The sequence below is a fragment of the Crocuta crocuta genome, unplaced genomic scaffold (genome assembly GCF_008692635.1).
Source record: "Crocuta crocuta isolate KB4526 unplaced genomic scaffold, BGI_CrCroc_1.0 scaffold367, whole genome shotgun sequence".
In the NCBI taxonomy this organism is placed as follows: Eukaryota; Metazoa; Chordata; class Mammalia; order Carnivora; family Hyaenidae; genus Crocuta; species Crocuta crocuta.
The window spans coordinates 2,250,377-2,278,317 of record NW_027527936.1 but is presented as its reverse complement, the minus strand read 5'-3'; the positions used below and the strand labels follow the sequence as shown (position 1 = coordinate 2,278,317).

The window sequence follows — 27,941 nt, the reverse complement described above, 5'->3', positions numbered from 1 at the left end:
TGATCACTTTTACTTGGTATAACTCTGTTAAACTTGTACAAATCTTTCCTGTCATTTTGTGCCCCCATTCACTTTGTTGATCAGCTAGGGCACACACAGATAGGTTTGCTTTGAAAGTGAGAAAATCAGGGAAATAGGGACAGTGGTTACTAGAAAGAGCCTATGATTTAGGAGAACTGGATTCTAGTCCTGTCCCTGTCAAACTGATGCTCTTTGGGCAAGTCTGCTTAGTCTCTCTGAACCTCAGTTGCCTCATCCATAAAATGGTGATAATCCCTGTCTTGCCCTCATTTTGGACTTCATGGGAAGCTCAGATGGTAATAGATGGGAAAATGCTTTTGAACCAGCATGAGGTATGTAACAACAACGAGACATAACTTGCGTGCAGGCCTCCAGACAATAAGAAAGAGGCAGAGCTAGAATTCGCATCGTGTACTCCCATCCAGCCTGGCACCAGGTTCGAAAAGCCAGCACCACCTTTTGGTAGTTGTAGCATCTCAAAGGAATCATTTTTCTTTCTCTTTTCTTCCTCACCTTACCTGCTTAATTTAGCTTTAGGTAACAATTTTATTAAGATTTTAATGCTTAACTTGTTTATTTATGGCAATATGTTTTCTTTTCTTTTGTTTTTCAATCTGATTAGGAAATTTGTACATAGACTCCAGGCAAAATCTCCCTCCTTCTGTGATGCCGCCCCCTGGTTACCCTCACATCCCACAGGCACTCAGCACTCCAGGAACGACTATTGCGGGTAATTTGGGCTGTATTGTGTTGTACTTGGTACTCAGAGAGGGTAATATGCAGAGGCTCTAGCTGTCCCAGCAGTGATCAAGGCCGTTGAGGAGGGAGTGAACTGCTTGGTGAGGGACGATTGGGTGCAGGGTGCACAGTTATTTATTTGGCTTCAGTGCTGGGGAGGAGGTTCAAGTGCCATTTGCTATTCGGGCCATTTGACCTGAAGTCTCTTTGATGCTATGATTCTAATTTTTGTCCCACCTCTCTGTTGAGGTCCAGGGGCATAGCTTGTCCTGGGGTCTTAGAAATCTTTGAGGCTTTTTGACTTTGATGGGACTTGAGCAGGCTTCAAGAACTTGCTTTGATTAGCTCCTGTGTATTCTGCTCCATTCATTCTGATGAAGCCCCCTGCCTCTAGTTTCTAAGGAAGTCTCTGACAAAGGAGATAAGTTGCAGGAGTCACTAGTTCATAAGCTTTCCCTCCAGGTTCCTGAATGCAGGATAAGTGACAGTTACCAGGGTAGCAAAGACAGGCACATGATTAGAGGTGGAAGGGAGCTTAAGTATTATCTAAACAGGGAAAGGGAGGCTCAGGAGTGGCGGTAACTGGCCCAGAGCCACCAGTTTGTCTAACCAAGACTCACGTCGTGATGCCTGGATTTAGAGATCGTTGTTTTTCTCGTGTACCACGCTGCCTTCTCCACTTAGGCTGCTCAAGGAAAGAATGGTCATGTGCAGATAGGAATTTAAAACCCCCAAAGAACTGTGTGCCAGGCAGTAGTGAAGGAGGAGTTGGGGGCCAAGTGACCTGTTCTTTGAGGAGCAGGAAGGAATAAGTGTTATCTGTCCTCAGCACTCACTAGGAACTTGCAGGTGGCAAGATAGAGTAGTTAAGGCTCTGGAACTGGATTCTCAGGGGTTGCATTCTGGTGCTTTGCCATGTGATAGCTGCCTAATCCTCCTGTCTCAACTTCCTTGTCTGTTCAAGGGAGCTCGTAACACTACCTCACTCCTAGGGTTGGTAAGAGAATTAAATGAGGATTATATGCAAATCACTTAATTAAATTAGTGCTTGGCACATAGTTAAGACATTTGTCAGTTAAAAAGTAAATACAGGCATCTCTGCTAAACTGTGATGTATTGAAAACCTTAGCATTTTGTAAAATGGTACATTAAAAATGGCAGGACTTATAAGAAAAATGAGATTAGCAGACTACTTGAAACTTTGTCATCAGATCAAGCAAGCCAAACAAAAACTGTAATCATCCAGTGAAAAAAACCTTCATTAAAAGGATATGTTTCATTCTTGATAAAAGAATGAATTCTGCAAGTAAACAGATTATTACTTTTTTAAAAAGTCTGGTTTGGAAGGGGATTTGTCAGAGCCGTCGTGACAGGGGCAGAACACACCAAAATTGCAGAGCACATGCTCTTGCACATGGCCACATGGATCTAAGAAGAGGAACATGGAGAGTGGGTGCCCTGTCCTCTACTCCAGTCCACACTGCACTCAGGGAGGGCCTCCTGCACTCAGCCGTGCTGATTCCTCTCTGTGTATCCGCCGTTACTTGGTGGCACAAAAGTTAGCTTGCAGGTGGGAATTCATGATGACCCAGGGTGACGTCACTGGTACACTGACCTCATTCTCCTTTTCCCATTCTCATGGGAGCCAATTCATGTTACCCAAACACGGGTTAATGCAGGATCGACTAAGAGAAAGAAAGGATTGTGTCCACACTTGGGCACTCTAGCATTCTTTTTATGTCCTCCTTGCTACCTCCTGGTTTAATCCAACAGGTGTGGGTTTTGGAGTCAAGTGAATGGAGTTCAGATCTCTTCCCCTTACTAGTTGATGTCCTGGGGTAACTTGCTCATTCTGTTAAACCCAGGCCCTGTTATTTATAAAATGAGCATCATAAGAGCCACCTTGGTGAAGGCTCTTGAGTAGATCAGAGGGATAACGTGCACTGCCTGGCACATAGGAAGTACTCAGTCGGTGTTCATTTCTTTCTTCTCTACCCAAGTCACTACTGACATTGCCTCCTTCCTTCCAGGCCATCACGGAGCCATGAACCAGCAGCACATGATGCCTTCCCAAGCCTTCCAGATGCGGCGCTCTCTGCCTCCAGATGACATCCAGGATGACTTTGATTGGGATTCAATTGTGTAGAGCTTGTTTCTGCAAAGGCACCAGACCCCAGCGTCACTTTTCTGTGCAGTGAAGGGAAAGGTTTCAGAGAATCCAGTTGAGAAAGGAAAGTTGCGAATCACTTTACCGATGTTATCGAAATTTCTTTTGAAGACAATCAAAAAGATTTTAGCTGGATAACTTACTGCTTTTATCTGACCCAAACAAGTACTACATGTTTGTCTCCCTGCCAGCTGCCCTGTGTAGCTCCCAACTGTTGTGTGATTTGAACGGCTTTTGCATATTTGTGTCAGTTCGATGTTGACCACAAGTGCCAGACTGATTTTTCAGACAGAGCCTATTTTGCTGCAAGCAGTTTATAGATACATACATATGTGTAAATATATGTACAAAAATTACTGAAAGGCTTCAATTTTTCTAATTGGATTATTACGTCTTGAAAAGAAAGTTACTGTGAGTTTTTATTCCTCGTTAGGCTATTTTCTGCAGGATGCTTTTAACTGATGTAGGCAACTGAAAGGAAATGGATTTTTTTCAAAGCCCAGTTCCCCTTATTTAATCTTTTTTACAGAAACATGAGCATTGAGTTCTACTCAGTAAGTCCCAGGATGCAGAGTTTGATGCTCTCCAAACCTTCCAGAGGGGTGTGTTCCTGAGCAGCATAAAGAACTGACCACATTTCTTCTGATGCTTGGGGGTTACAGGGTTTCTGCTGCACCTTTTCCATGTCTGTTTTCCTAAATCTACATGACAACAGCTCTAAAATTTCTTTGATCGATTAGCAGCTGGGCATTGCTCGGCTCTGTAACAAAATCATTGCCTCCATATTCACTCATGTATTTATTGTTCAAAAGTGTTATTTTAATATTTATTGCTGCCTTCTGTGAATGCTCAGCTCCTGTTGGGTTCATTGAGGAGAAATCCGGTGTCTGAAAGCACAGAATTGTTTTTCTTATGAGTTTACAGACAAGACAATCAGAGAGATTGTGTCATTCTCTTTATCGGCACTCCTTTTACCGTGAGAGTGCATTTCTCTGTCTTAGCATTCCTGCTGATTGAGACTTACTAGCTAAATAGAATTTTTCTGGAATTCGAATCAGAGTTCATTTGGGCAATAGAACAGCAGGGCACTGTTCATAAAGCAGGTTTCCTCATTCATTCTCTTTCCATTTAGGAAGCACTGAAAGGAGGATAGAGCCACACATGGATTTTATTTGCCTCAGTCTTCAGTGCAGATACCGTTAAGTGGTTTGCTGTTTCTGTTGTCCTGTGTGTCTGTGTCTGCATGACAGTTTGGTTACTTTCTTTGAAATGCAGCCTGCCTCTTTGGGGTTTTTATTAGTTGTTTTTTGTTTTGTTTCCTATCATATCATAGTTACTTTGCATGGATTGATTGTCTTAGTTTTATAATAAAAGTAACAGAAATGAGATTTTTTTTTAATGAATAGATTTTGAATCGGTTGTTTAGACCATAAAAAGGCAGGATTTCTTTCGGTTATAATGAGGGAATGATCTGTTCCATCAAATCAAGGGGTAATAACTGCTCACCGGTTGCTTTTCAGCATCTCTAGTCTCTACCAGCCACGCTTAAGTCATTTCAGTTAGCCTGAGTGACTCTGTGGTTGAGTGTCCTCTCCTGGAACTAGACAGACATCTTTGTGTCTGTATGTTTGTGCGTCAGAGTGTTTGTCAGTATGTGTGGGTATTTTTTTTTTAATGGAGTGTTGCCTTTAATGAATCACTGGGAGGCCAGCCATAGTAAAGGCTGATGAAGTTGGGGAGAAAGGAAGGGCTTTTATGTTCCTGTTGTCTGGACCCTGCTTGGCATGAAAAAGGAAGCTCAGTTCCAGCCCCTTGGCTCAGTGGAAATCAGAGGATTCTGGCAAGGCAGCCAACAGGCCCCTCTTACACGGATCGGAGGCCAGAGGAGATAGCAGCCTGCAGAGCAAAAACTTGGAAAAGGGGGGTGATTTTCAGTAGTCTGCTCAAGTCACTGTTTTCTAGATACCACAAAAGCTGTTTTGAAACTTTAAATTGCTTGGGTAGCAACGTGCACTTTAAACAATTTGGGTATTGGAATGCAGTCTTACATTGAATGATTTGAGTAGAAACCACTGATGAAGATGTTACAAATTGCGTGAAGCTGATTTCCCATTTGGCAATTGTTTACTGATTTGCAGTGATCACTATTTTTAGGAGAATTTAAACTTAACCACACATGGCCCTGGAGGCAGAGCCTCCACTCGGACCCAGCCCACTCTGGTGACTCAGGTGGCCCAGGCGCGCAGGATGGGCCGCGTCGGTGGGCCCAGCCAGCCAGAGCTCCCCGGCGAGGTGCAGAGCGCCCCCTCGGTGGCTGCTCCCGTTGGTAGTTGCCAGTGCAGAACAAGCTCTGTCTCGGGCTTAAATTAGCTGAAGACTTTCGGGGAAAAGAATAATAAATGCATATAATCAGATGGGGGGATTCTGTCCAGGAGAATAATCCGACTGGCATTTGTGGCAGTTTTTGAAATGTAAACGTATTCATGTGTGTTCTTGTAAATACATGTCTCTCAGATGTCCTTTGAAGTGGGAGGGAATCAATCCGGGGATTATTTCAAATGGAATAGAGTATTTTGATATTGTTCATTCAGAGGGTGATGTGTACATATCTATATTGTATATATGTGATGAAAATGCATTGGCTTTTTGTGCAAACACAATCTGCTCTCTGTACTGCTGTTGGACAGTCAGTGTTTTAATGTTTCTACAGTTTTGCTATTGCACGATTTCATATTTTGCCTCTATGATGAACGGCACCCATTCTTTGTAACTGTTTAGTGCTGTAAAGAAATATCCCAAGTGTCATTAGGATTGTTGCTGCCAGACTGATATGCATGAATGGCACTTAAAATAAATATATTATGTTAACTCTATTTACAACACCAGTTGGCCTGTGTCATTTGCTGCAGTTGAGGGGACAAGATTGGAGCCGGTCCTGATGCAGAAACTTGCAGTCCTTGTGGTCCTGGAGACTGTATGGCCCATGTGTTGCTGCCTTTAGGAATGTCTCACTAGCTCTAAGGAGATACAGCTCTAAGGAGAACTTCCTTAGCTTCTCTGAGCCTCATTCTCCTCATTTGCAGCGCTTCTAAAATGAGAATAAGACCTGTCTCCTGTAAGTGTAGTGGGATTAAGTTAATTAATGCACTTATACATTTAGAACAGTACCTGAAACATAAAAATGTACTCTGCATATGCCAGGTGCTGTGCTAAGTAGATACTGTTATCCTCATCTCACGGTATGGGTACAACTCAGAGACAGTGGCTTACCCAGATCCTTTGTGGGAAGTGACAGAGCAGAGTTTGAACCTGGGTCATTTGATTCCAATGTCATGTTCTTTTACACCATCCTCTGTTACTTCGGGAAATCCCCCTACCCTACCCCTATCCTTGGCCCCCATTCTTGCCCCCATGCGGCAGCCTTCCCAGAGAGCTTCTAAAGGTGAAAGTGGAGCTTCGTAAGGTTTGCTGAACACACACCGGGTCAACCCTTTCTATGAGAAAGCCACAGCCCCTGCCTTTAGCGAGTGCAGACTTCTCCCGACAGGCTCGGACATCAGCCGAGGGGAGCAGCCCCGGCACAAAGTTCTGCTGGTGAGGAGGTAGGTCACTCTGAGGGCTGAGGCAGTGGTTTAGGAAGGCCTCAGGCTGGCATGGGCTGTTTCACTGGAGTCTTCAAAGGGCCCTGGACAGACAGGAGAAGGTGTTGCCATTTATACCACTGGGCCGGGCACGAAAGCTAGACCAGCAGAGAGGTGGGGACTGGAGCGGGAGTAGCTGCGGCTTGCTGGAGAAGAACCAAGCACAGCGATCCTAGGAGGTTAAGTGGTGGTGGCCCCGCTTGACTGACATGGAGACAGGTTCAGAGGTGAATCACTGGGCAGGCCAGCAATATGGGTGGAAGTGGACTTGAAGCTGCAGCCCGCCTACCTCAGGAAAAGGCTTCCCGTCGATCCCATAATCTTGCCCAGGGCCTCTTGCTACCTCTAACTTAACCTGCACATCACTGCCAGGGAAAGCTATTTATTGCAACTTTATAGTTGGGGAAACTGAGGCTCAGAAAGGTTAACTTGCCTGAGTTCTCCCAACCAATGGATCTGGGATAATTCAGTCTGGGACTGACTCCAAAGCTCATTTCTTTTTGCCACACTGCCTTCCAAAAGGGACTTTTCCCAAAGCTGGAGATAATGCCTAAAGTGTATGGGTGTCCCTCGGAGAGAGGAGCTCTGCTCTTTTCCCATTAGATGTAAATGTTGGTCATCAGCAGGGCCTCTGAAGGACTATAGTAGGGGCACAGTTAAGTCTGGCCGCTTTGTGCTGATTCAGGTGCAGCTGAAGTGCAACTTCGGGCAGATGAAATGAAAAAGTAAACAAGATCATTAAGATGCAGGTTTAGCTCTGGAGCTTTTGACATGTTCCAGTGTGCAAAGGGCTGCTGTTTATAGACGCGCCCTTACCAGTTGGATAAAGCAGTCCTGCAAAAGCCACATTAGCATCAGTTAGCATTCATGTGAGGGTCGACTGTACACAGCCTAGGATCACAGAACTGTCTTGAAGTCTTCGAGCTAGAAGGGGCCTTTGAAATCTAGTGGTGATCTAGTGAGCACGGGAAGTGACTTGCTCAAAGTCACAGATCTAGAGGAAGATTTGGGGAAGGGCAGGGGTGGAGAACGTCATTTACTTGGTAGGAATTTAACATTCCTCCATACACTGCCTTATTTGATCTACACAAGAACCTGATGCTGTCGAACTGTTACTCCCCACCTGATAGAGGCAGGCACAGTGCAGCTACATCCTGAATGCATTCCATCAGAGCTCTCCAGTTGTACACGCTTGGCCAAAAAGAGAGAATGGAAATACCGAAGATCCACCTGCGAGGAACATGTGCCCCTCTGTGAGCGCGAGGTGGAAAATCTGAACCTGAGGCCATACATAAGTGGTAGCTGATTCCATGTACCTGTCTGCGTGAGCATCTGTCTCGTCGCCGAGTGTATTCCAGTGGATTAAGAGACACCTGTTCTGTGCAATATTGCTTTTGGGTGCAAGCCAGCTACTTCAAAGCCCTACTGTAACTGTGAGTTAGAAGAACTGGCATTATTGGCCTTACTGGGACATGGCCTCTTTATCCCCAACATGGAGCCTTCCTAAAGGATTTTCAAGTGTTATTTTGAATCTATCCTCCCTGTGTGTATTCCTCTATTTATGATGTGTGACCAGCATGTGCAAAGCACAGAGCTGGGAGGTGGCTGCAGCAGGGCCAGAATTCGGCCCAAGTCAGGGCTGTCTCCAACCCCCCAAGTCTCAAGCAGTGCCTAAGTAGCGCTGACCCCAGAAGTACAGAATAGGACAGCTACCGTTTATTGGTACTTAATATTACTTATCCCAAGCACTTAATGTACAGTATATTTACTCTTTGAAACAGCTTATGTGGTAGAATAGATACTATTATCAACCTCATTTTGCAAATGTAGAGTCTGAGCTGTAAAGAGTTCAAGTCACTGGCCCACGGTCCTCCAGCTCAGTAGTAGTAGAGGTAATAATAATAGCAGCAGCAGCAGCAGCAGAGCTGCGATTTCAGACCTAAGCCGCCCAGCCCCACTGTCTGCCCTCTTCATCACAAGGTGCCGCTGATTCCTCTGTTCCCGGAGCGCCCGCCAGAGCGCCAGGGCCTTGGAACAGCCAGGCTGCAGTGAGCACCGGAGGCCACCAGAGGGCAGAGGGCTGCCGGCTGTGTGTCTTTCCCATCAGGGCTGGGCGGCCAGCCCTCAGATCTTCCCTCGAATCCGGGCTTGCTGGAGGGAGCCAGGAGCCCCTCTAGTTCCCATCAATAAACATACTGCTGGGGCCCGCTCCAGAGCTGCCTCTGAGCCTGCTGCCCCGTCCCAGCCCTCCTGCCCTCTGCTGCCCCCCTACTCTCAAGGCAGGGTGGGAAAAGTCACCCCACCTTCACCCCCCAAACTCTGACTGTCCTGAGGCTCTGCCTTTCTCGGACCAGCTGATGCTGGGGGCTGGCATTGTCCAGGCAGGTGTGGACCAGCCACATGCCCTTGCCCTCCCAGCCCTGCTTCAGCCTGTGCAGATGCTGGTGTCCCCAGTCACTCACAGTCTCCTGCCGCCTGCGGCCGTCACAAACATTATGATTATTGCCACCATTTGCCAGGCCCTCTGCCCAGTGCTTGACAGCAATTATCTGAGTTAACACTCCCAACTGCTTTGGAGTCATTATCTCCCTTTTCCTGCCGCACATTCCTGTTGCGAGAGGTGAAGTCATTTGCCCAAGGTCACAGCCAGTGAGAGACTGGCGAGAGATCAGGAAGCCAGCTCTGCCTCCCTCCAATCTGCTCTTCCCACTGAGGCACGCTGCCTCTTCCCAGGTTCCCCTGACCTCTCTCCCGGCAAGTCACCTCTCCCCGTCCCACCCCACCCTACCTCTGCGCTGGGTCTGAGCTGACGTCATTGTGGGTGAATGATGCCCCCTCTCAACGCAGGCCCCTGAAGGTCAAAGAGGCAACATCCTGTCCTGGACAATGGCAATAAAGACATCTGAGGGTACTTCCCGCCCTTCCCATGACTGAGTGACGCTCACAGGCAGAGGCGTCCCTGGGAACAGTCCTCTGGTTCCGTGTGAGTGTGTGAGCACACAAACTGTGTGACTCTGGTGTATTTGTAAGTCCCACACCTGGGTGACAGCATGACTGCAGGTGGTCGCATGCCCATGGGCCCTTATATGAGACTCTACCTGAGCAAGTGTGTGTGCCTGTGCGACTGTGTGCCTTTGCGTATGTGTTTGTGCTCCTTGGTGGCAGAGGGGGCAGAGAGCATGCTACCTGGAGCAGGGGCTGCGGGTGAGGGGGAGATAGCCCTTTGCTCAAGTTCTGCCTCCCTCCTGAACCTTCTCAGAGAGCCACCTGAGTCCCCCCCCCGGGGGCCCATGTCCCAGAGGATGCTTGCCTGGAAGAGAGCTGGGTTCCCGGGCACTGTCAGGGGTGAGGACTGGGAGTCCCATACATGTGAATTCTTCGCCTTTTCTCATCTTGGCCCTGGCCTTGGCCTGTTGCTACTTCTCCCTTACTGATCTGAGCTGGATCCGAGATCTAGCAGTACCTGCTCCTGTCCCCAGGCAGCCCCCCGCCTTCCCTACGGAAAGTTTCCCAGAAGCTGGTCCATCCTGAGCTGCTGGGCCCTGGCTAAGCATGTTCCCTGCATGCCCCAGAGGCCAGAAAAATACAGGAGACAATGGTAGGAACACCGAGTCTGCCGTTAGAAGAAGCTGGAATTCCGTCTGGGCAAGACCTTGTCCTCTCTGAGCCTCAGTTTCTTTATCTGTTGAATGGAGATGAAATGCCTTACCTCAAAGTGTTGATGAGATGGTCCAAGAGAAGCCAGATGGAAGGGAGCCAGCTCTGGCCCTGGCACATCTCGGTCCCGGGACTGCGCTGCCCTGTCTGCGGCCTCCCTCTCTCGTCAATACAGCCTGTCGCTGCGCTGCCCAGACTAGCCGACTCTCCCGCACACTGTCCTTGCCCTCCCGGAGCGTGGACAGGGGCGGAATGCATCCCTTGGCTGCTGGACTGGTGTGGCGGCCGTACTGAGGCAGCCCACCCGCGCCCCAGGTGCCAGTGTAGTCTTGAAATCACTGCTCTTCTCGTCGTCTTTCCCTGCTCTGAAACCTCCCGTGACATCCTACCGTCTCAAGGTGAAGGGCAAAATGCCTTAGTATAGAGCTTCCTTCCCTGGCTGTGGCCCCCAGCACCTCTTGGCACATTCTCTGCTTCAGTCCTGTCCACCACCCCTTCCCCTCTGTGCTTCCTGCCTCTGCCCACAGCCCCCATCTCTGGAGCCTCAAATCTGCCCAGTGATCAAGGCCCAGTTCAAAGGCCACATTTCGTCCGGCAAGCATTCCCAGACCTGGCCCCAGGGGACCTTCTCTGGTGGCTCTCAGTCTGCTTCCTGGCCGTGCCCTAGGGAGGCTGTGCTCACGTCCGGTCCTCCCTCTAGCCTGTGGCCTCCGGGGCGTGTGGCCGGAGCTCCAGCTGTGTCCCTTTCCTTCCTGACAGTCTTCAGGGAGGTAGGGTGTCTCGGTGGCCAATGCCCAGAGCGGACAAGGGGTTGGGGGGTGAGGAGGCAGCTATCAGTGAGGGGAGCTCCACCACTGTGGCCTCCTGGCCAGGCCACAGGGATGTGAGATGACAACCAGACACACCCTCTGGCCACTCCCCAGCTGCCCCCTGGAGCATCAGTGAAGGAGCCCACCTACCCCAGGGCCTGGGGGAGAGGAGGGAGCCCTCTAGTCCAATAGGCTTCAGATGCCAACGCAGCAATGGCTTTCTGTGTAACACTGGGCACTGTCTTCTGAGAGCCTCTGTTTCCTCTTCTGTAAAACGGGCATCACTGACCTGCTTGTTGGAGTCCGACTCAGCAGCTGCTCCTTTCTTCTTCCCCTTCTTTAAAGATGGGAGCCAGGGGCCAGGAAGATAGTGCCGAAGGTATGGACTGAGTAGATGTTTAAGCCTTTCTTTGGAATTTGTGAAAACTGATTTCTGTTCTGGAATTTTTCAGTTTTGTGACCGCAGCTGCGGCCAAGTCCATGTGGCAATGAATCTGAAAAGTTGTGCCTTCCTCTAGGCCTAGGTAGCCACAGGCTCATGTCTGCACTTTATCCTCTCTGTTGGCTGGGTGCCCTGTGTAGTGCACTACCAATAAAACTGTACACGGCACCCGTGTATGCACCCTTGGGAAAGCCATGGTTTCTTAACCTCTCTGGGCTCTTTTCTTTCTTTTTTTTAAAAGAGAGGAATGCTTTTTTCTTTGTTTTTCTTTTTCTTTTTTAACTATTTTGGAGAGACAGAGACAGAATGTGAGCGGGGGAGAGGCAGACAAAGAAGGAGACACAGAATCTGAAGCAGGCTCCAGGCTCTGACCTGTCAGCACAGCTGACAGGCCTCAAACTCATGAACCGCGAGATCATGACCTGAGCCAAAGTCGGATGCTTAACCGACTGAGCCGCCCAGGTGCCCCAACCTCTCTGGGTTTCTGACCTTCGTTGTATTCATCTATGAAGTGGGGCTCTACAGTTATCTTTTATGGGGCTCCTGAGTGGCTCAGTTGATTTAAGCATCTGGCTCTTGATTTCAGCTCAAGGATGGTTGAGGGATCGAGCCCTGCCTCAGGCTGAAGCATGGAGCCTGCCCGAGGTTCTTTTCTCTCTCTCCTTCTGCCCCCTCCCCACTCTCTCTCTCAAATAAAAAATGTTTAAAAATACTATTTCTTACATATTCCCAGAGCTGTTAAGAGATTCGCAGACACCGCCCATCTTCCTCAGATAGTTCTGGACTCCGTGGAGGAACTTGTTCCACCCTCCAGGACATGTTTACAACAAGATGGGCGCCTGTGAAATGTGAGCCACGCCCTCTTCAAGGTCGCACAGATCAGCACAGGAACCTCTCGACTCCCGCCTGGGCTCTGTTCCGGGCCTTTCCCGCTGGAGTCAGAGCCTGGCCTGGGGGGACCGGGCCTCGGTGGACCCAACTTTAAAGTGCACACTGGGACCAGGCCGAGGTCACACAAATACAAGAGTTAACTGCTGGGCACAAAGGAATAGCATCAGGCGTCCTCTCAGAGATCAGAGGGTGACCCGTCAGCGGCTGCTGCGGGGGGTGAGGGGTGGCGTGCTTCCACACCTGTAGAACACCTGGGCCAGAGCGGGTGTCTGACAACCAGCCGCCGCTATTGCAAAAGCCACGACCTTCCTGATCCCCTGAGGGCTCAGCGGCCTCACTAAGTGCCAGGCCTCCGGTGAGCACTGGAGTCGCAACAGAGCATGACACAGGCTCTGCCTTCAGGAGCTCACAGGAGAGCGGCCGGATAGACAGCTCGGCAGGTTTACAGCGGGGAAAGGGGAGGAGGCTGGTGGACCCCAGAGGAGGTGGGCTTCCTGGAGCTGGGGGTCAGGGAGGAAAATGTTCTAGACAATCGGAAGTTCGCGGTGGTCAGATGTAGAAACCGAGTCTGGGTAAGGCTGCACACCTGTTCCCTGACGGGGCTGGGACTCTCAGCCGGGCTGCCTAGCTTCAAAGCTGGGGCTTTGTCACCTACAGCAGGTCTGGGCCCGGCTTCCCGGTTCATTGGGGGTGCTTTGGGGATCCCGGTTGAAGGGTGAGCAGGAGCTAATCGTGAAGGGCCTTGAATGCCAGACCAGGGAGTCTGGGCTTTCTTCTGAAGGTCTGGGGCAGCCACTGATGGGTTTTCAGGTGGGGCTGCAGGTCGTAGAGGCAGCATGGCCTGGAAGGTTCTAGAGGAGCAAGAGTTTGCCAAAAGAGGTGGCCTTGGATGTGGAAAGTGCAACAATCCCAGCCTCCCCTGCTGCCCATAAGGCATGTAGAGGGGTGTGAGGGTCCTGGGGCCCAATGCCTCAGGACTCAGGTGTGGGCCTGGGGTTCTGGAAGGGCCCCAAGATCCAGCACCCAGCAGGGAGGGGGCCTGAGCTCACACCTCGGCCCCGGGCTGGGCTGGGAGAGTACGGGAAGGGGAGCTGGTTCTCTGTTCCCAGGGGGAAGTCAGAGGTGGAGCTAGGTCTGGCAGGGCCCAAAGTCCTGAGGCCGGGAGCCATTTCCTCTTTCCCACAGCATGAAGGACGTCACTCCTGCAGCCCCACCCACTCCAGTCCGCCCGCCCTGCACCGGCTAGGCCAGGCCTGGGGGGCTGGGGGACAAAGAGGCTCTAGGAACCAAAGCCCCTCAGTCCCTCTGTATCTCGGGAGGAGAAAGACTGAAAACCAAAGCAAGCCAGAAACGGGGCTCTTTGGGCACACAGCAGCCCCTCCCAAGCCTCATCCGCAATGTTAAACTGTATTTCAATCTCCTTGAGTCTCCCACTGACCCAACCCTGACCCTAAACCCGATCCTAACCAGCATCCACATCGTTTGCAATCCCTACATCAACCCAATCCCAGAGGCGCCCAATGCCAAACCTCACGCTGCCGTCCCCCTCCCAACCCTCTGCTCCATCTAACCCCACCTCAGGTCCTGACTTGAACTCTTAACCACTAACTGTTCATCCGCCTTGCCCCAGCTTAGCCCCGACCCCAACCCAGAACCTCGGGCTGACCCTAACCAGTCCTCACCCTAACCCAGCTGTACCTCTGATCTGTACCTGGTGTTCACCTCCATCCCAATCACAGCGGACTCTACCTTTACCAAGTGTCTAGCCTCACCTTCAACCTGGACTCCATCCATAACCCTACCGGAGACTGTCCTATCTCTGACCCTCCCTGAGTCGTACTCCCATCCAGTGCTCGGCTAGCAGAGGCCGCCACGGGGCTGGACTGAACGTGCAGACCTCGGTGTGCACACACATACACACACCCCTCGGCACGCGCATAGGTACATGCACGTTAGCATGCGCATGCGCGCGCGCACACAGACACAAACACCCACACAGGAGAGGGGAGAGAAGTCCAGCCCAGTTCTGAGGCCCGGCCTGGGAAGGCAGGTGGAACCAGTGTGTCCTCCCCCTCCCTCCCTCGGCCGGACCCCTTTGGACTTCCCTCCTGGTCAGGCTCTGCCCCTCCAGCACCTTCTTCAATACGACCTCTTCAATACCCAAGAATTCCTGCCCCTCTCCCCTTCCTTGAAGCTGTCCTGGCTTCTAGCCTGGTTTGTTGGTACATTAGAACAATGGAGCTCCCAGGGCTTCGTTCTTCTGTGTCCTGGTGGCCTTGCTCACAACAGAACACGATGAACACACACTGAGCTGCAGCAAGTCCTCATGGCGGCCAGAGTCTAGAGGGGCAGAGACACACACCCGAGTAATCCTGCCCACCGTTCCCAGTAGACGAGTGTGCCTGCTTCTGTGGGGACTACAATGGTGATTTAGGGATGCAGTGGGGGTTCTTGGGTCCAGGTCTTAAAGTTTGAGGAGGGGTTCGCCTAGTGACAATGATAGCAGATAAAACAGCACGTTCAAAAGCAGGGGGAAGCACGTTCAGGAAGGGTTGGGGAGCCTGGTAAGAAAGGCCTGGTAAGAAAGGCCAGGGCAGGGAGGTTTGGCTGGTCTAGCAGGGGAAGAAAGGGAGTAGAAGGGGAAGGGGTGCGTGGCAGGGGTGATCGGGAGGCAGAAACAGGACTGAGGGCCTGAGGGAGCAGGGCAAGGGGGTCTGGAGGGCGAGGGGAGGAGTTCATTCGAGGCCGATCTGAGGCTGGAGGACAGGCGGGAGAGGCAGGTGGTCACCAGCGGGGCCAACCGGGGCCAGAAGCTGCCGCTGATATTGATCAAAATAATAATAGCTGAATGACCTTTCACTGATGAGTGCTTCCTGTGTGCCCAGCATCGAGCTGAGCGTTTGTATGACATCATTTAACCCCCACGGGGGGGGTTAATGAGCCCACCAGGTGGGTGGTATCAGTATTATTGATCCACAAGGGATACTGAGGCTCAGAGAGGAGAAAGTTTGCCCAAGTTCATGCACATTAAAATCGGGCAGTAGGTAGGACTTGAACCCAGGCCTGTGGGACAGGAAGAGCTGAGTCCTCCCTCAAAGTCATAGTGGCCAAACCTAGGACCTACCTTGGCCTGCAATTCATCTCTCATCATTTGAAGCCCCCTAGGAACTCCCTCCTCTCCCCCCTCCCCCCCAGGCTGAACTCTTCACATGTCCCTGAATATTCCAGACCTGTTCACCTCCTGGCCATTCCCCGTGCAGCATCCTCTGCAAGAAGTAGCCTTCTAACCCTTGCCCCTTCTCTAAGAAAGTTCCACCCATTCTCCAGAACTCAGCCCCGGCACAATCTCTTTTGGGAAATCTTTCTGAACTCCCTGCCTCCCGCACCGGGCTGTGTTCCCACCCCAGGCAGGGCCTGGCCTGCAGCAGGTGTCAGTGAGTGTGTGTGTTGATGAATGAGCACCGGACCCACCTGGCTATGGGTTAAAGTGGGAGCCCAGGGCGAGGCGGGCTTGATCTGGGACTGATCTCTTATCTGCCAGGGCTGTCTCCACCTTATCTGATTAGGCCTGAGTTGAAAGGCAAGCCGATGAGATGCTGACAAGGCCTCTGGGTTACTCAGTAACCTTGCCCTCTTTAAAAATCCACAGATTCCCCCTGGCATCCAGAACCCATCGCTCCTCCCTCTCGGGCACTGCTGCCATGGACACCTTCCTGCTGTCTGCACTGTGCCTCCTTGCGACCTGGGCAGTCCTGGCAGGGGGAGTCACCGTGCAGGTAAATCCTCTGTCCCTACCCTGGCCCAGCTTGCACTCTGCCCCCAGTTCCCAGGACCTGTGCCCTGAGAAAGCACTCCCTCTTTCTGGAGCTCAGCTGTGGCCGTTTCTCAAGAGTCTGTTTCTCAGCCCTGCCTCGGCTGCCTTCCCCTTCAAACATGGAGAGGAGAGAAATCCGCATTTGAGAAAGGGAGTTGATTAGCCAATTTACTGAGTGCTTTTGCCATGAGCCAAGCTCCTCAAGGGAGGCTCACCCTGGGAAAATGGGATTATTAGTCCCATTTTCCAGAGGAGGAAAAGTGAGCCCCAGAGAGGTTACATAACTGGGCCTAGGCACACGGCTGGGAAGTGAAGGAGCTCGATTCAATTCGAGACCTTCCTCTCAGCCAGAGCATCGACCTGGGTCTTGGGAACCCCGCGGGCATCCCGGAGCAGGCTGTGGCCTGGCCTCGCACTCGGGACCTGTCTCTCACAGGATGGGGAGTTCTCTTTCCCTCTGGCGTCAGTGAAGAAGCTCAAGGACCTCCGGGAGCTCCAGGAGCCCGGCATTCGGAACCGTAGGCAGAGTGGAGGCCTGGTGGCTCCCAACGCCTGCANGGTTGGTGGCGCTGGAGAGGGGCTGTGCTCTGATTGGTGGGTCTGATGCAGCTGTGGTAATTAGTTCTAAGCTGTAATTGGCGGAGCTTGCTTTAGACCGATCCTCGCTCTGATGATTCATTGCTAATTCTGCATCCCGTCCCTCTGGCCTTCGCTCTTGCTCCTTCTGGGCGGCACCTCCACGCTGGCTGGCGGGCTTGAGCCGTACCTGTTTGGGGCGGAGAGACCAGCCAGTGGGAGGGGACAGGCCTGGGTTTCTCCTGGGGACTCAGGGACAGGTGTCCAAGCTCTGGCTCAAGGGAGGGCGGGGCTTTGGCTTTCTGGGCGCCGCATCTCTCCTGCGCAGAGGCCATCGCCGAGGACCCGGACTCGTGCGAGATCTGTGCCTTCGCCGCCTGCGCTGGATGCTAGGACTGTCGGCTCGCTGCCTCCGGGCCCCTCCCCCACAGATGCTCCCAGGGCCCGCAGCTCCGCCTCCCCTGCCCCCAGGGGAGGAGTGGAGAGGGCGTGGCCTGGGGCGCCCTGCGCTGGCCCGGCCCCTGACCCGTCCCGAGCTGCCACTGCCCCCCAAGATCCACTCCGACCCTCAGCCAATAAACCAGATCCCAGAGTACTCCTGGTGTCGCTTCCTTCCTTCATCTACCAGCCGACTCCTCACCCAGCTTCGTGGGTGCCTGCCCTGCCCTCAAGCTCAGAGTTTAGGTGTGAAGTGCAAGGCACCCCCTCCCTACTGAACCGGGGCTGCCCCCACACGCAGGCACTGAGGGTACCTCAGTGTGTGTGTGGGGGGGGGAACCTCTGCTTTTCTTTCACGTCCCCGAGGGACACCAAAGTCCCTAAGCCCTGAGTGAGCTCAGGAGTCCCTGGTTTGCATGTCCAACCCAGCTTGGGCGGCTGTGAGACTGGCCCCAAGCTCTGGAGTGTTCAGGGTACCCCAGGCCCTGGCCCCCCTGACCACCTCAGCGTCGCCTCCTGCCCTCCCCCCTGGGACCACACCTCAAGCCACGGCCCTCACCCCTTCCTCTGCTCCCCTCACCTGTGCTCTGCTCCTCTTCCCACACTCCTGGCCAGAGAAACTCCTACTCAGGTCGTGCTCCCATGGCCGCTCCTCAGAAGCCTTTCTTAACCCTTCCAGGAGGGTCTTCATGCTCCCATTTTGTCCTCTGTGCCCTGCGGGTGCTTTGATGACCCACACCCCTTGCAAGGCTCCGGCCACCCTGTGCCATAATGGCTTCTGTGCCAGTCTCTCTGCCCCCTAGAGTGGGTGAGCCCCACCACACCCGTGCCTGTATGAGGATATGATGCGGGGCAGGTTAAAGCCAGATACCCACTTCCAGCCCTGTACCACATACTGTGTGATGCTAGGAAAAGTCGCTTTCCCTCTCTGTGCCTCAATCGCCTCCCCTGTGAAACTGGGACTGTAATAGTACCTGCCACCCAGGCTGGGTGAAATAACGCATGTAAATGTGTATGAGATCCAGAAAAAGCTCAGGCCACGCGCCAACAGAGAATTCAATAAATGGTAAAAACAATAAACCGAAAAGATGGGGAACCAGAGTCAAGCTCTGCAAATAGTTTAGACAGGGGTGAGGAGGTGAGGCATGGAAGGCTGCTTGTTAGCAAAGTTAGAGGGAATGAGGAAAGAGGAGGTGACCAGGGTATTTCTTGGGGAGTCAGAGAAGTGCCATGGGGTGACTGAGGCAGAATTGCTTGGGCTGCAGAATTCAGAGGGTGACGTGTCTTCAGGGCCAGGTCAGGGGAGGCTCCGCAAAGGGGGAGGGGCGACACATACACTGGGGTGGATGGACATCCTAAACCAATCTAGAGGGAGGGAGGCGGAGGGCGTTCCAGAAGGTGGAGTAGATGCAGACACAGAAGTAGGTCCATGGCGCTAGAATGGTTCAGTCTGGACAGGGTGGGTCCTGGGAGGCACCCAGGGCGGAGTTCCAACCAGTCTGTTGTCACTTACGAGTTGTGTACAAATAATGCATGTAAATATGTATGTAATGTTACTTACACTACAAAAAGGTCTCCCTGAGACTTGGTGTCTTCATCTGAAAATGGGGCTGATGACAGCACCTCCCAGGGCTGCAGGGGGATTTGATGCGACACATGACGGGCTGGATCATGAAATGCTCCCACTCTGGAACTGAGCCCGGGGTGTGAATCCTGCCTCTGCCTGTTACCAGCTGTGTGACTTGGGCCAGTTACTTAGCCTCTTCTCTCCTCAGTCTCCTTATCTGTAAAATGGGGATAATAAGAATCCCTACTTGGTAGGGTTGAGTGAAGGGTAGATGCGGTCACATAGGAAAAGCTCTGAGAGCCTCACAGGGCCCATAGTGGGTGCTCTGCTACTGCTGCTATTATTATTATTATTTCTGTGTGGATGGCTCAGCTGGAGACTGGCACATAGTAGGTACTCAGTCAGTGGCATTTCCCTTCTCTGCCTCCTCCCCAGGCAGGTGGAGACCCAGCGTAGCTGAAGGAAGCAGTGGGAGCGAGGCCAAACAGTGCCTTTGGGCTCAGTTTAGAACTGAGAGGGGGCGCTGGGGAGCCACAGAAGGATAAGGGGCCCCGTCAGAGCAGGGCTGCGGGGCTCCCCTGGCATGCTGGGCACGGAGAGTCTGCAGGACACAGGGCCAGGGAGGAAGGCCTGCCAGGCCTCGGGAAGTGTGATGAGGGCCCACGTTTAATGGTTGTAAGACAAGAGAGAGGCCTGAGAGTCACAGGAAGCATTGCAAAAGACCCCGCAGCCTTGCCCGGAGGCCGAAGGCGAGGCAGGAACTAGAGCGCTTGGGTTTGTGTCCTGGTTGAGTGGGGGGGGGGGGCCATGGGGCTCATGAGCAGAGCTGGGAGGTTGGGACAGGCAGCGGGTCTGCGGAAATTCACCATGGCCTTGGCCCTGGGTGAGCTGAGTTCAGAGAGCACCTCCCCCTTATGCCCGGCTCTCCTCCCTGGCTGCCCCGAACGGGATGGGGCTGTGGCGGAACCCACCCTGTGGAAAGGCCCTTCTTCGGGGAACGCCCAGCACGGCCCCTGCCCTGAGCGAAGGAGGTGGCTGCAGCTGTGAGAGTGCAGGCCCTGCCCCCCATCAGGTGTCATCAGCACAGCCCTAGTCATGAGTCATGAGGGAGGCAGCAATGTGAAGGCTCAGAGGACGGGCTCTGGCCTGGACTGCCTGGGAAGAAGTCCGCTTTGGCCCTTGGCCGAGCCTGGGGTCTTGGCCTAGTTAGTTCTCTCTCTGTACCTGGGTCTCTTTATTTGTAAAGTGGAATATTTATAACGGTACCTGCTTTATCAGACGGTTTTGAGGACTCAGTGAGTTAATATGGGCAAAACATTTAAAATAGCGTCTAGGGTATATAGCGAATGCTCAATAGATGTTGGCTATTATTGTTACTATTATTCCTCAGGGCTGCCAGGATGGAGTGAGGGAGGAAAGGTCTTCCATCTAGACCTGGCCAGATGGCTCTGGGGAGCCTGAGAAGAGTGGGCGCTCAGGAAGGTAAGGCTAAGGGCCAAGGCCCATCTTCTCACAAGCCCCCTGGGTGGAGGCAGCCCGGACAACGGGCCTGGGGAGGGGACACCACGTGGGTCTTCCCTGCACCCACTGCTCCTGCAGCCCTACCTCCTGGGGGATGCTCCCAGCCCTCCCGGCATCCTGGTTGTCATGCTGGCTCTGCGGCTCGGCCAGCCCTTGAGCTTGGCTTGTGGGGTCAGATGGGAACAGGTGCTCTGCGGTTTCTTAGGTCTGTGATTGTGCGTGCCTCACTTCGCTCCCCAGCCCCCGTCCTGGAGCCTCCCTCCTCCTATATGAAATAGGGCTTGATGACCCCACTCCCCAGGCACTGGCAACTGGGAAATTCATTAGATCAGCCTTTCTCCTCAACCGCTCAGCTACCCCCGTGGCTCTGCCTGTGGCTCCCGGGATGAACAAATGGACTCCTGACTCCGTGTGTAGGTGGGGGATCTTTATTCAGCAGCAGCGCTGCCTCAGGAGCCAAACTCTCCTCCAACCAAGTACCCAACCGCTTTGTGTCAGATTCAGCAACTCGGCCCTCTGGCTGGTGGTGATGACCTCAGGGTCCCCCCGGAACTCGGGTGGGGGTGCAAGCTATGATGGCAGCTGGCTGGGGACAAAGTGTCCAGGGTGGGCTCAGGGCAGCCAGCCATCTCAGAGGCAACCGGTACAGGCGACATTCACACACAGCTCACAGTCATCATTAGCGATGGTCCCTGGGCAGGGGAGAAGACCGGTCAGCTGACCCTGACCGTGAACCACCTGTGGTCCAGGGGCTGCTGGCCAGGCAGCCAGAGAAGGATGCTTTGGGGAGGGCCTGAGGGCGAGGACCAGCCTCCTTGTCACAGATCAGGAGCATGATGCTATAGAAGCAGAGAGTGGCTCAGGTTCAAGTCCTGGCCCTCTCCTTCCTAGTGGTGCCTGGGCACACCTCTTACTCTCTCTGGGCTGGACTTGTCCTGTTGACTCTATGAACAGTATCAACTGACAGGTTGGTTGTGAAGAAAGACCAGCAAAGGGACTGACACAGGCCTGGCACTTAGTAGGTGCTCAATAAATGCTAGTGAGCCTCTCTAGTCACTGGCCAGTTCTGCTTCCTCCCTCACATTTCAGCTTACATGTCACCTCCTCTTTCCAAGAGTCTTTCAGACTCCTGATGCCACCGCAGACATGAGCCATCTCTCCTCTGCGTCCCCCGTGCTCCCCCGTCAGCCATTGCGTACAGGTCCAATGTCTGGTGCCCCCTTCCCTCCCATCTGTGACATCTGATGGGTCAATCAACGGTCCAGGTTGCCGGGGCCTGCGGGGCCTCCTGGCAGGCCTGACTCTCCCTGCTCTGGCCACTGGCACTGGGTGCTTAATAGAAAGAATGGGAAGTAGAGGAGTGTGGTCTGGGGAAGAGAGCGAGCCAGAGGCAGCAAACTCCGCAGGGGTGGGGGCACTCACTCAAGGCCTGGAAGACGCTGGCCGCTTCCTTGGATGCACAGATGGGCTGGAGATCCTGTGGCAGGGCTGGGTGGTGACACGCAGGGGGCACGAGCCTCTGGGTCTGGAGGCGGGGGTTGGGCAGCCTCTGCTCCTCTAGGTCACTAAGCCTCTTCACTGATTCCAGCTGGACCTGGAAGCCTTGATACTGAGGGGGAGAATGGGGGGAGAGGAGGGGAGAGGGATCAAAGCCTGGGCCTGGAGGTCAGAGCCTCAGACCTCGCAGAACTTTCCCTGTTCTTGGGGGGGTGGGAGGTGGGGTGGTCCAGGCCATGTTCAAAGGACAGCCTGGGAGGTGGGAGCGGGTGTCTCCCACTTCACACCCCACGGTGCCTCAGGCTCCCAGGAATTGTAGGTGAGGATCTGGTGGGGCTGGGGAACAGGTGGTTCAGGGTACAGACCAATGTAACCCCGACCCCAGCCCCGGTTCCAATCCCGGCTCTCCCCAGCAGGCCGCCTGTATCTTCCGCACGCTGAGCCTCATCTGGCAAACCTCATCTGGTGCCTCACCTGGCACCAGTACGGTCCACACCCGGCAACCGGGTGATCACCCCTGAACCGACATGGCAAAATGATGGCAACCCCAAGTTGGCCGGGTTTCAAGGCCAGGGCTGCAGGGGAGAGGGGGGGAAGGTGACTCTCCCCGTCCCTCCCAAGGAGGCTCCGCCCAGAGTTGGGAATGTGACGGACACCCAGGGCCACAGATGTCCCCATCCTTGCTGGCCAGCAGCATCCTGCTGCCTGGCAGGCAGACCCTGCTTCCACGATTCCCTCCTGCCTCACAGCTGTCCCGGAAGGAGCCCTGGGCCTCCTGCTGTCCTCTCTCCGAGCCTTTGCATCTGCTATGCCCTCTGCCCCGCGCTGCCTTGTCCTCTGTGCCTGGCTATCGTCCTGCAATGTCAGCTCACTTACCTGCCAGGAAGCCTTTCTGGTGACTGTCCCCCATCCACCCACTCATGGGTGACTATAGGGAGCTGTGGGAGAGCCCCCTCCTTCTGGGCTCCCAAAGAGCAGGGACTATGTCTTGCTCCACCCTCTGACCTCTGGCCAGGACCGGCCTTCTGATAGAGCAGCGATTTATTATTGCTATCACTGCCTTCAGCCTTCTTGCTGTCCCCGCCTGCCAGCTCTCTTGGTCCCTGGGTTGTGCTTAGATGTTGGGCTGAGCCCCGGGCCCTTGCTCCCCTGTATCCCATGAAGTTCCTGGCGTCCCCTCTCCATCCCAGCCTCTCATGGGGGGAGCTTCAGGCAAAGGGCACAGTGGCCGGAGGGACTCACCTGGATGTAGACTGACTGTGTGCCCTGCAGCAGCACCAGGAGGAATACAGTCACCCTGGACGGGAGCCCTGACACCATCCTGCCACGCGCCTCACGCCGTGTGCACCCCAGTGCTGCTGTCCACGGGCTCCCACCTGCTTCCCCAGCGAGCACCTCTTTATAGGCCCAGCTCCAGGACCCGGGCCACTCATTAACTGGCCAGCTGGGGCGGGGTTGACAGCTGGCTGGCTCTCTGACAAGCCTGGAGCCCATTCCTAGGAAGGTGGCTGGGGGTGATGAGGGCAGGGAGGCCCAGAGCACACAGAACCAGGTGTGTCAGGCACCTGTATGGGTGGCTCTGGAGGAGGGCCTTGGACACACCACTTTCCTTAGCTCCATGACACCTATTCACATGGAATGATGGAGAGACCATTGTACAGACAAGGAAAGTGAGGCTCAGGAGGTGAATTAACTTCCCCCAGGTCAGCAAGCTAGTCAGTGGCACGGCAGGGACTCAAGTATCTTTGACTCAGGTCAGCCCGTGGTCCTTTCTCTGGGCAAAGGATGCAGATAGATAGGCTGGTCCAGGGCGAGATGGTCTGACACAGGACAGATGTCAGGGCTCTCTGGGGCCCTGGACCCGATTGTTTCCTGCCCCTCCACCAAGTTCAGTTTAAGGCTCCTCCTTCTCATCAGTCCCTTTCCAAGCCCTCAACCCGCCTCTATCTGCCACCTGCAAATGGCGCTCCGTACATTCAGTCCACATTTGACCCATCTTGCCTGTCCATGCCTTGCAAATGCCAATCGCCTAACCCAGCGTGCTATTGGGTTGGAGGAGGAGGTAATAACACCGACCTTGGGGACAGATTGACCTGGGCTCAAATCGTGGTCCTGCTGCAGCTGTATCAGTTTGGACAAGTCACACGAACTCGGACTGAGCCTGTTTCCTCTTCCATCAAATGGGCATAATGACAAAATCCACTGCATAGGGTCGCTGTGGGGGCGATGGGGCCGGGTCCACTGAGTAACACTTGCCCCCTAATCTCCTTCTAGGCAATGTGTAACCCACTATATCCATGGCTGAAGGTGGGGTCAGGGAGAAGAGGGCAAAGTCCACAAGGGTGTTATCACCACGGTCTCTGGGCAGCTGTAAACAGTGCTTGAGAGCCAGGGCTCACTTCTGCTGGACAGGGAGCCCGGCATGTGATAGGTACCCCACACGTGGCATCGAATTGAAGCCCAGGTGGCCCAGCTAGGTATTTAAGGCTCACTCTCCAGCCTGTGGCCCAACTTTGATGTCATCCCATGCCCTAAGACAAAACCCTATCTGCACGTGCTTCTGCTGATGCGTCCTGCCCTCCTAAAATGCCCAGCTCCCTGTCTCTTCACTCGGGAGGAACTGGGGAAGAGCTTGAGTGAACTCTGGCATTTCCTATGTCTTGCTTTGAATCCAGACTTCAGCCTTTACTGTTTCGAGTATGAAGGAATTAACGGGTCCTTACATGCTTTCTCATCTGCAAAGTGAAAATAATCATTGGCAACAATAGCTCTCACTTCTTGAACTTGCACCTGGTGCTAGGCCCAGAGCTGGTTTATGCGAATGATTCCTTCTAATCCTCTAGGAGGGGTGTAATGGCTGTCTCTATTTTCCAGATGAGTAACCTGAGGCCCAGCAAGGTCAAGCATCATGTGAGTAAGGGGAGAGCAGGCTTGGTCTCTGGGATTCTTGCGTCTGCTCGGCTGACGGTGTTCTAGAAAACAGAACATGGGCCTTGGAGGCAAGAAGATCTCAGTGCTTCTCAACTGTGTGACCTTGGGTACCTTACTTAGCTTCTCCAAGCCTCTCTGTTTCTTCATCAGTAAGTTTGGGAAATAATGAACAACTTCATCGTGGCTGTTGGGAGGAAAAATGGACTAGTCCCATCCCAGAGGAACTGGTGACTCTCCCTGTCCTCAAGCTGGCCGCCTCCCCAGCCAGTGTCTGGTCCACGGTGGCCACGCAGTCAGTCCACTGCCTCTCAGGGGGCTCTCCCTGACGAGCCCCATCTCTGAACCTACAGCTGGAACAGCTCTGATCTTGCTCTTCCAACCAGAGCAAGCTCAGTGCCCCTGGCCCCACACCAAAGGGTGAGGAGCAACCCTTGTTCTCTTCTCTGCCTTCTAGCTCCTCCAGCCAGGGTTCATCATGTGTTACTCTTTTCCTGGGAACAAGTCGTGTGACTTCCCTATCTGCCTAATGTGACTCAAATTCGTATTTCCGCCCAGCTCCTCCTAACCGCTTCATGAATGACCCATCATCTGTCAAAACTAAATCAGTCACAGACACAAACCCTGACTGCCGCCCTGTTTGGCCAGCGTGCTCTGACGCTTCTCAGGGAACTTCCTTCTTTAGGGACCCAGCCTGGACTCTGGTCTCTGTGTGGAAACCTCAAACGCCACGGCGGAGTGACAGCTCGCCTGTGTGTGTGTCTGGGAGCTCCTATCTCGACACTGGATTCCCCACTCAGAGCCCCCTGCCGTGCTGCCCCAGAGCCTATGACTCTCCCTGCCCCTAAATGGACCAATTCCCCAGCAACATTTGTCACAAACGACCACCCTGTCTTTCTTGGGATAAAGCGTTTTCTCCACTTGCCACCTGGGATACGCGTTCCCCAGATTTTCTGCCAGTCTCGTTGGTTCATCTTTTCTGTGTCCTCAGAATGCCCCAGGGGCTCCAGGGCTCAGTCCTTGGACTGCTTTCCTGTGTCCATAGTCACCAGTGATCTGATCCAGTCTCCAGGACTTTAATGCCACCAGTACCCTGTTCTCTCCCTTGAGGTCTCCCAGAGACCTGACCTCTCCCTTCTTTTCCAGACTCCTTTATTTACCAGCTCAGCATCTACCATAGAGTCGATGGTGTCATCCTTGATGCCTCTTTTTTATTTGCTAAATTCAATTCATTAGCAAACCCAGTTGACTCTACCTTTAAAATATTTCTAGACTCTAACCATATCTCACCATGTCCACTGCTACCGGAGGTCCAAGCCATCATTCCTGGTCATTGATCTCATGGATTATTCAAACAGCCTTGTATTAGTCAGAATTCTGCAGAGAAACAGAATGAATGTAGACTATGAATATATATTCATATATCTATTTATATATTCAAATATATATCCTATCCTATTTATATATAAAAATGTAAATCTTATTCTTCCTTTCTTTCTACTAGCTAACTATCTGCCTATCATCTACCTATCAATCGTCTAATCTATGTCTATCTAGATGTGTTTTAAGAAACTGGCTGATTTAATAGTGGGGCTGGCAAGTTTGAAGTCTGTAGAGAAGACTGCAGACTGGCAGCCTGGAAATTTAGTAAGAGTTGATATTGCAGTCTTGAGTCTGAGTCCAGCCAGGGTAAANTGAACTTATCTCCAAAGATTCTGCCCTTCACTGTCTAGGTTCTGCCCACACCAGATTCCTTGCTGTCGCCCAAACACACCAAAGGTTTCTTACTTCAGGTCTTTGCTCTTCCCCCACATGTACATATAGCTCACCTGTCACTGCATCTGGGTCTCTGCTTAAACGCCACTTCTCCCAAAGAGATCTTGCCCAGCCATCCTACCTCAGAGAACTTCTCCCATCAATCCTTGTTTTCTTAACTTGCTTTCTTGTAGCACGGACCTCTATATACATTTTATTTCTTACATTTCTCTCCCTACTGGATCATAAGCTCTATTAAAATAAGGAATTTGTCTATTTTGTTCTCCCCAAATGGCTTCTGGCACATAGCTGGTGCTCAACTAACACCAATGAGTTGAATAAATGAATATGTTTGAAATATCTACTCCATGAACCACTAGATGTTTGGCCTTGGCCAGTTTCCTTCTTCTCTGAACCCCACCCATCTCATCTAGCACCTTCCTGACCCAGGCAAGGAGCCTGGCACATGGTTCGTGTTCAAAAAATGCTGGTGATTATTATTTTCAGAGTTGTGAAATGATTTGTTTATCAAGAAACAGAATCCTCTTTGTGTCTTATGTGCTTGACGAACTCTAAGGCATTAACTTGGTCACCAAATATTGACTGATGGTGCACCATGTGACAAGCACCCTTCTGGGCACATGAGGTACAGCGACGAACAAAATGGACAAAGCCTCTGCCTACCAAGCCGTGCTGGTGGCTTGGACAGGCAGTCTGAGTTGAGCTGCAAGAACGTGTCAGAGTCTAGAGATTCAGTGAAGTTGGAGCCATAGGATTATTTTCTGAGCCATAGGATTATTTTCTGTTCCCTTCGGTGTCAAGGGTGAATGAAGAGGGAGTCAAGGACAACTCTAAGGTTGTCCCGAATCCAGCAGTGCTGCCATCTGTTGAGATGGGAACCAGAAATGAGTAGGTCTGGTGAGGGTACCAAGAATTCTGACATGCTCTTTCTGACATGACTGTTTGACATCTGTAGAGATGAGGACCAGACATACATGTTGAGTCATCAGGAAGTATCTGATCCTTCGAGTTCTGAAACTGGATGGAGGGAGTGGCTGGCTGGGGAAGAGGAGAGGTCCTGGGATGGAAGCGTAGCAGGGCACTGCGACATTTGGAGGTAAGGCAGAGAGGCAGGAACCTGCAAAGCAGAAAGAGAAGGAGCAATCGAGAGACACCAGTATGAGTTGTATCCTCAGAGCCAAATGAAGGAAGTGTTTTAGGAATTGGCGCATGACTGCCTGGGTCAAATGCCATAGTTAGCTCTGGAAAGATGAAGACGAGAACTGCTCCTGGGTTCGGTGACATGAAGCGTCTGGTGACCTTGAGAAGGTCAATTTTGGGGAAGAAGTGGATGTAAACCTGAGGGGAGTGGGACTGAGACAGGACCTAGTGAGAGTACAGGTGTGGCTCTAGGGTGAGAGCTCTTAGCTGTCGCTTTAAATTCAAGGCTAAAATGGAAAGATGACAAATTTAAAGAAG

At 52.6% G+C, this 27,941-nt stretch overlaps 3 protein-coding genes across 4 annotated transcripts in view; 2 read left to right on the top strand and 1 right to left on the bottom strand.

The window, feature by feature from the left end:
• The window catches only part of FOXJ3 (forkhead box J3), a 138,501-nt gene extending 132,702 nt beyond the window's left edge, over positions 1-5,799 (top strand). For both annotated transcript variants that reach the window (XM_077752010.1, XM_077752009.1), the window contains 2 exons: positions 644-751; positions 2,790-5,799. In XM_077752010.1, coding sequence (XP_077608136.1) covers positions 644-751; positions 2,790-2,905 — 224 coding nt within the window. In that variant the 3' untranslated portion in view covers positions 2,906-5,799. The remainder of the gene's footprint in view (positions 1-643; positions 752-2,789) is intronic.
• Positions 5,800-11,076: 5,277 nt separating this feature from the next.
• GUCA2A (guanylate cyclase activator 2A) lies at positions 11,077-17,351 on the top strand. The gene is made up of 4 exons (XM_077752176.1): positions 11,077-11,412; positions 16,016-16,142; positions 16,617-16,739; positions 16,964-17,351. Exons 2-4 carry the CDS (start codon positions 16,068-16,070, stop codon positions 17,147-17,149), a joined length of 384 nt encoding a protein of 127 aa, XP_077608302.1. The 5' UTR covers positions 11,077-11,412; positions 16,016-16,067; the 3' UTR covers positions 17,150-17,351.
• Positions 17,352-20,912: 3,561 nt separating this feature from the next.
• GUCA2B (guanylate cyclase activator 2B) lies at positions 20,913-23,273 on the bottom strand. Its single transcript, XM_077752175.1, has 3 exons — positions 23,022-23,273; positions 21,705-21,891; positions 20,913-20,974 (listed from the first exon to the last, which is right to left on the bottom strand). Exons 1-3 carry the CDS (start codon positions 23,271-23,273, stop codon positions 20,913-20,915), a joined length of 501 nt encoding a protein of 166 aa, XP_077608301.1.
• Positions 23,274-27,941: the final 4,668 nt, after the last annotated feature.

What these genes read in the sequence shown, in the direction of transcription:
- GUCA2B (XM_077752175.1), bottom strand. Translation starts at nt 23,273, where the DNA reads ATGGGCTCCAGGCTTGTCAGAGAGCCAGCCAGCTGTCAACCCCGCCCC. An exon ending in CACAGTCAGTCTACATCCAG is followed by an intron (nt 21,892 to 23,021) that starts GTGAGTCCCTCC and finishes TCTCCCCCTCAG; the next exon opens with TATCAAGGCTTCCAGGTCCA. An exon ending in CAGCGTCTTCCAGGCCTTGA is followed by an intron (nt 20,975 to 21,704) that starts GTGAGTGCCCCC and finishes TCCCCTGCCCAG; the next exon opens with GGACCATCGCTAATGATGAC.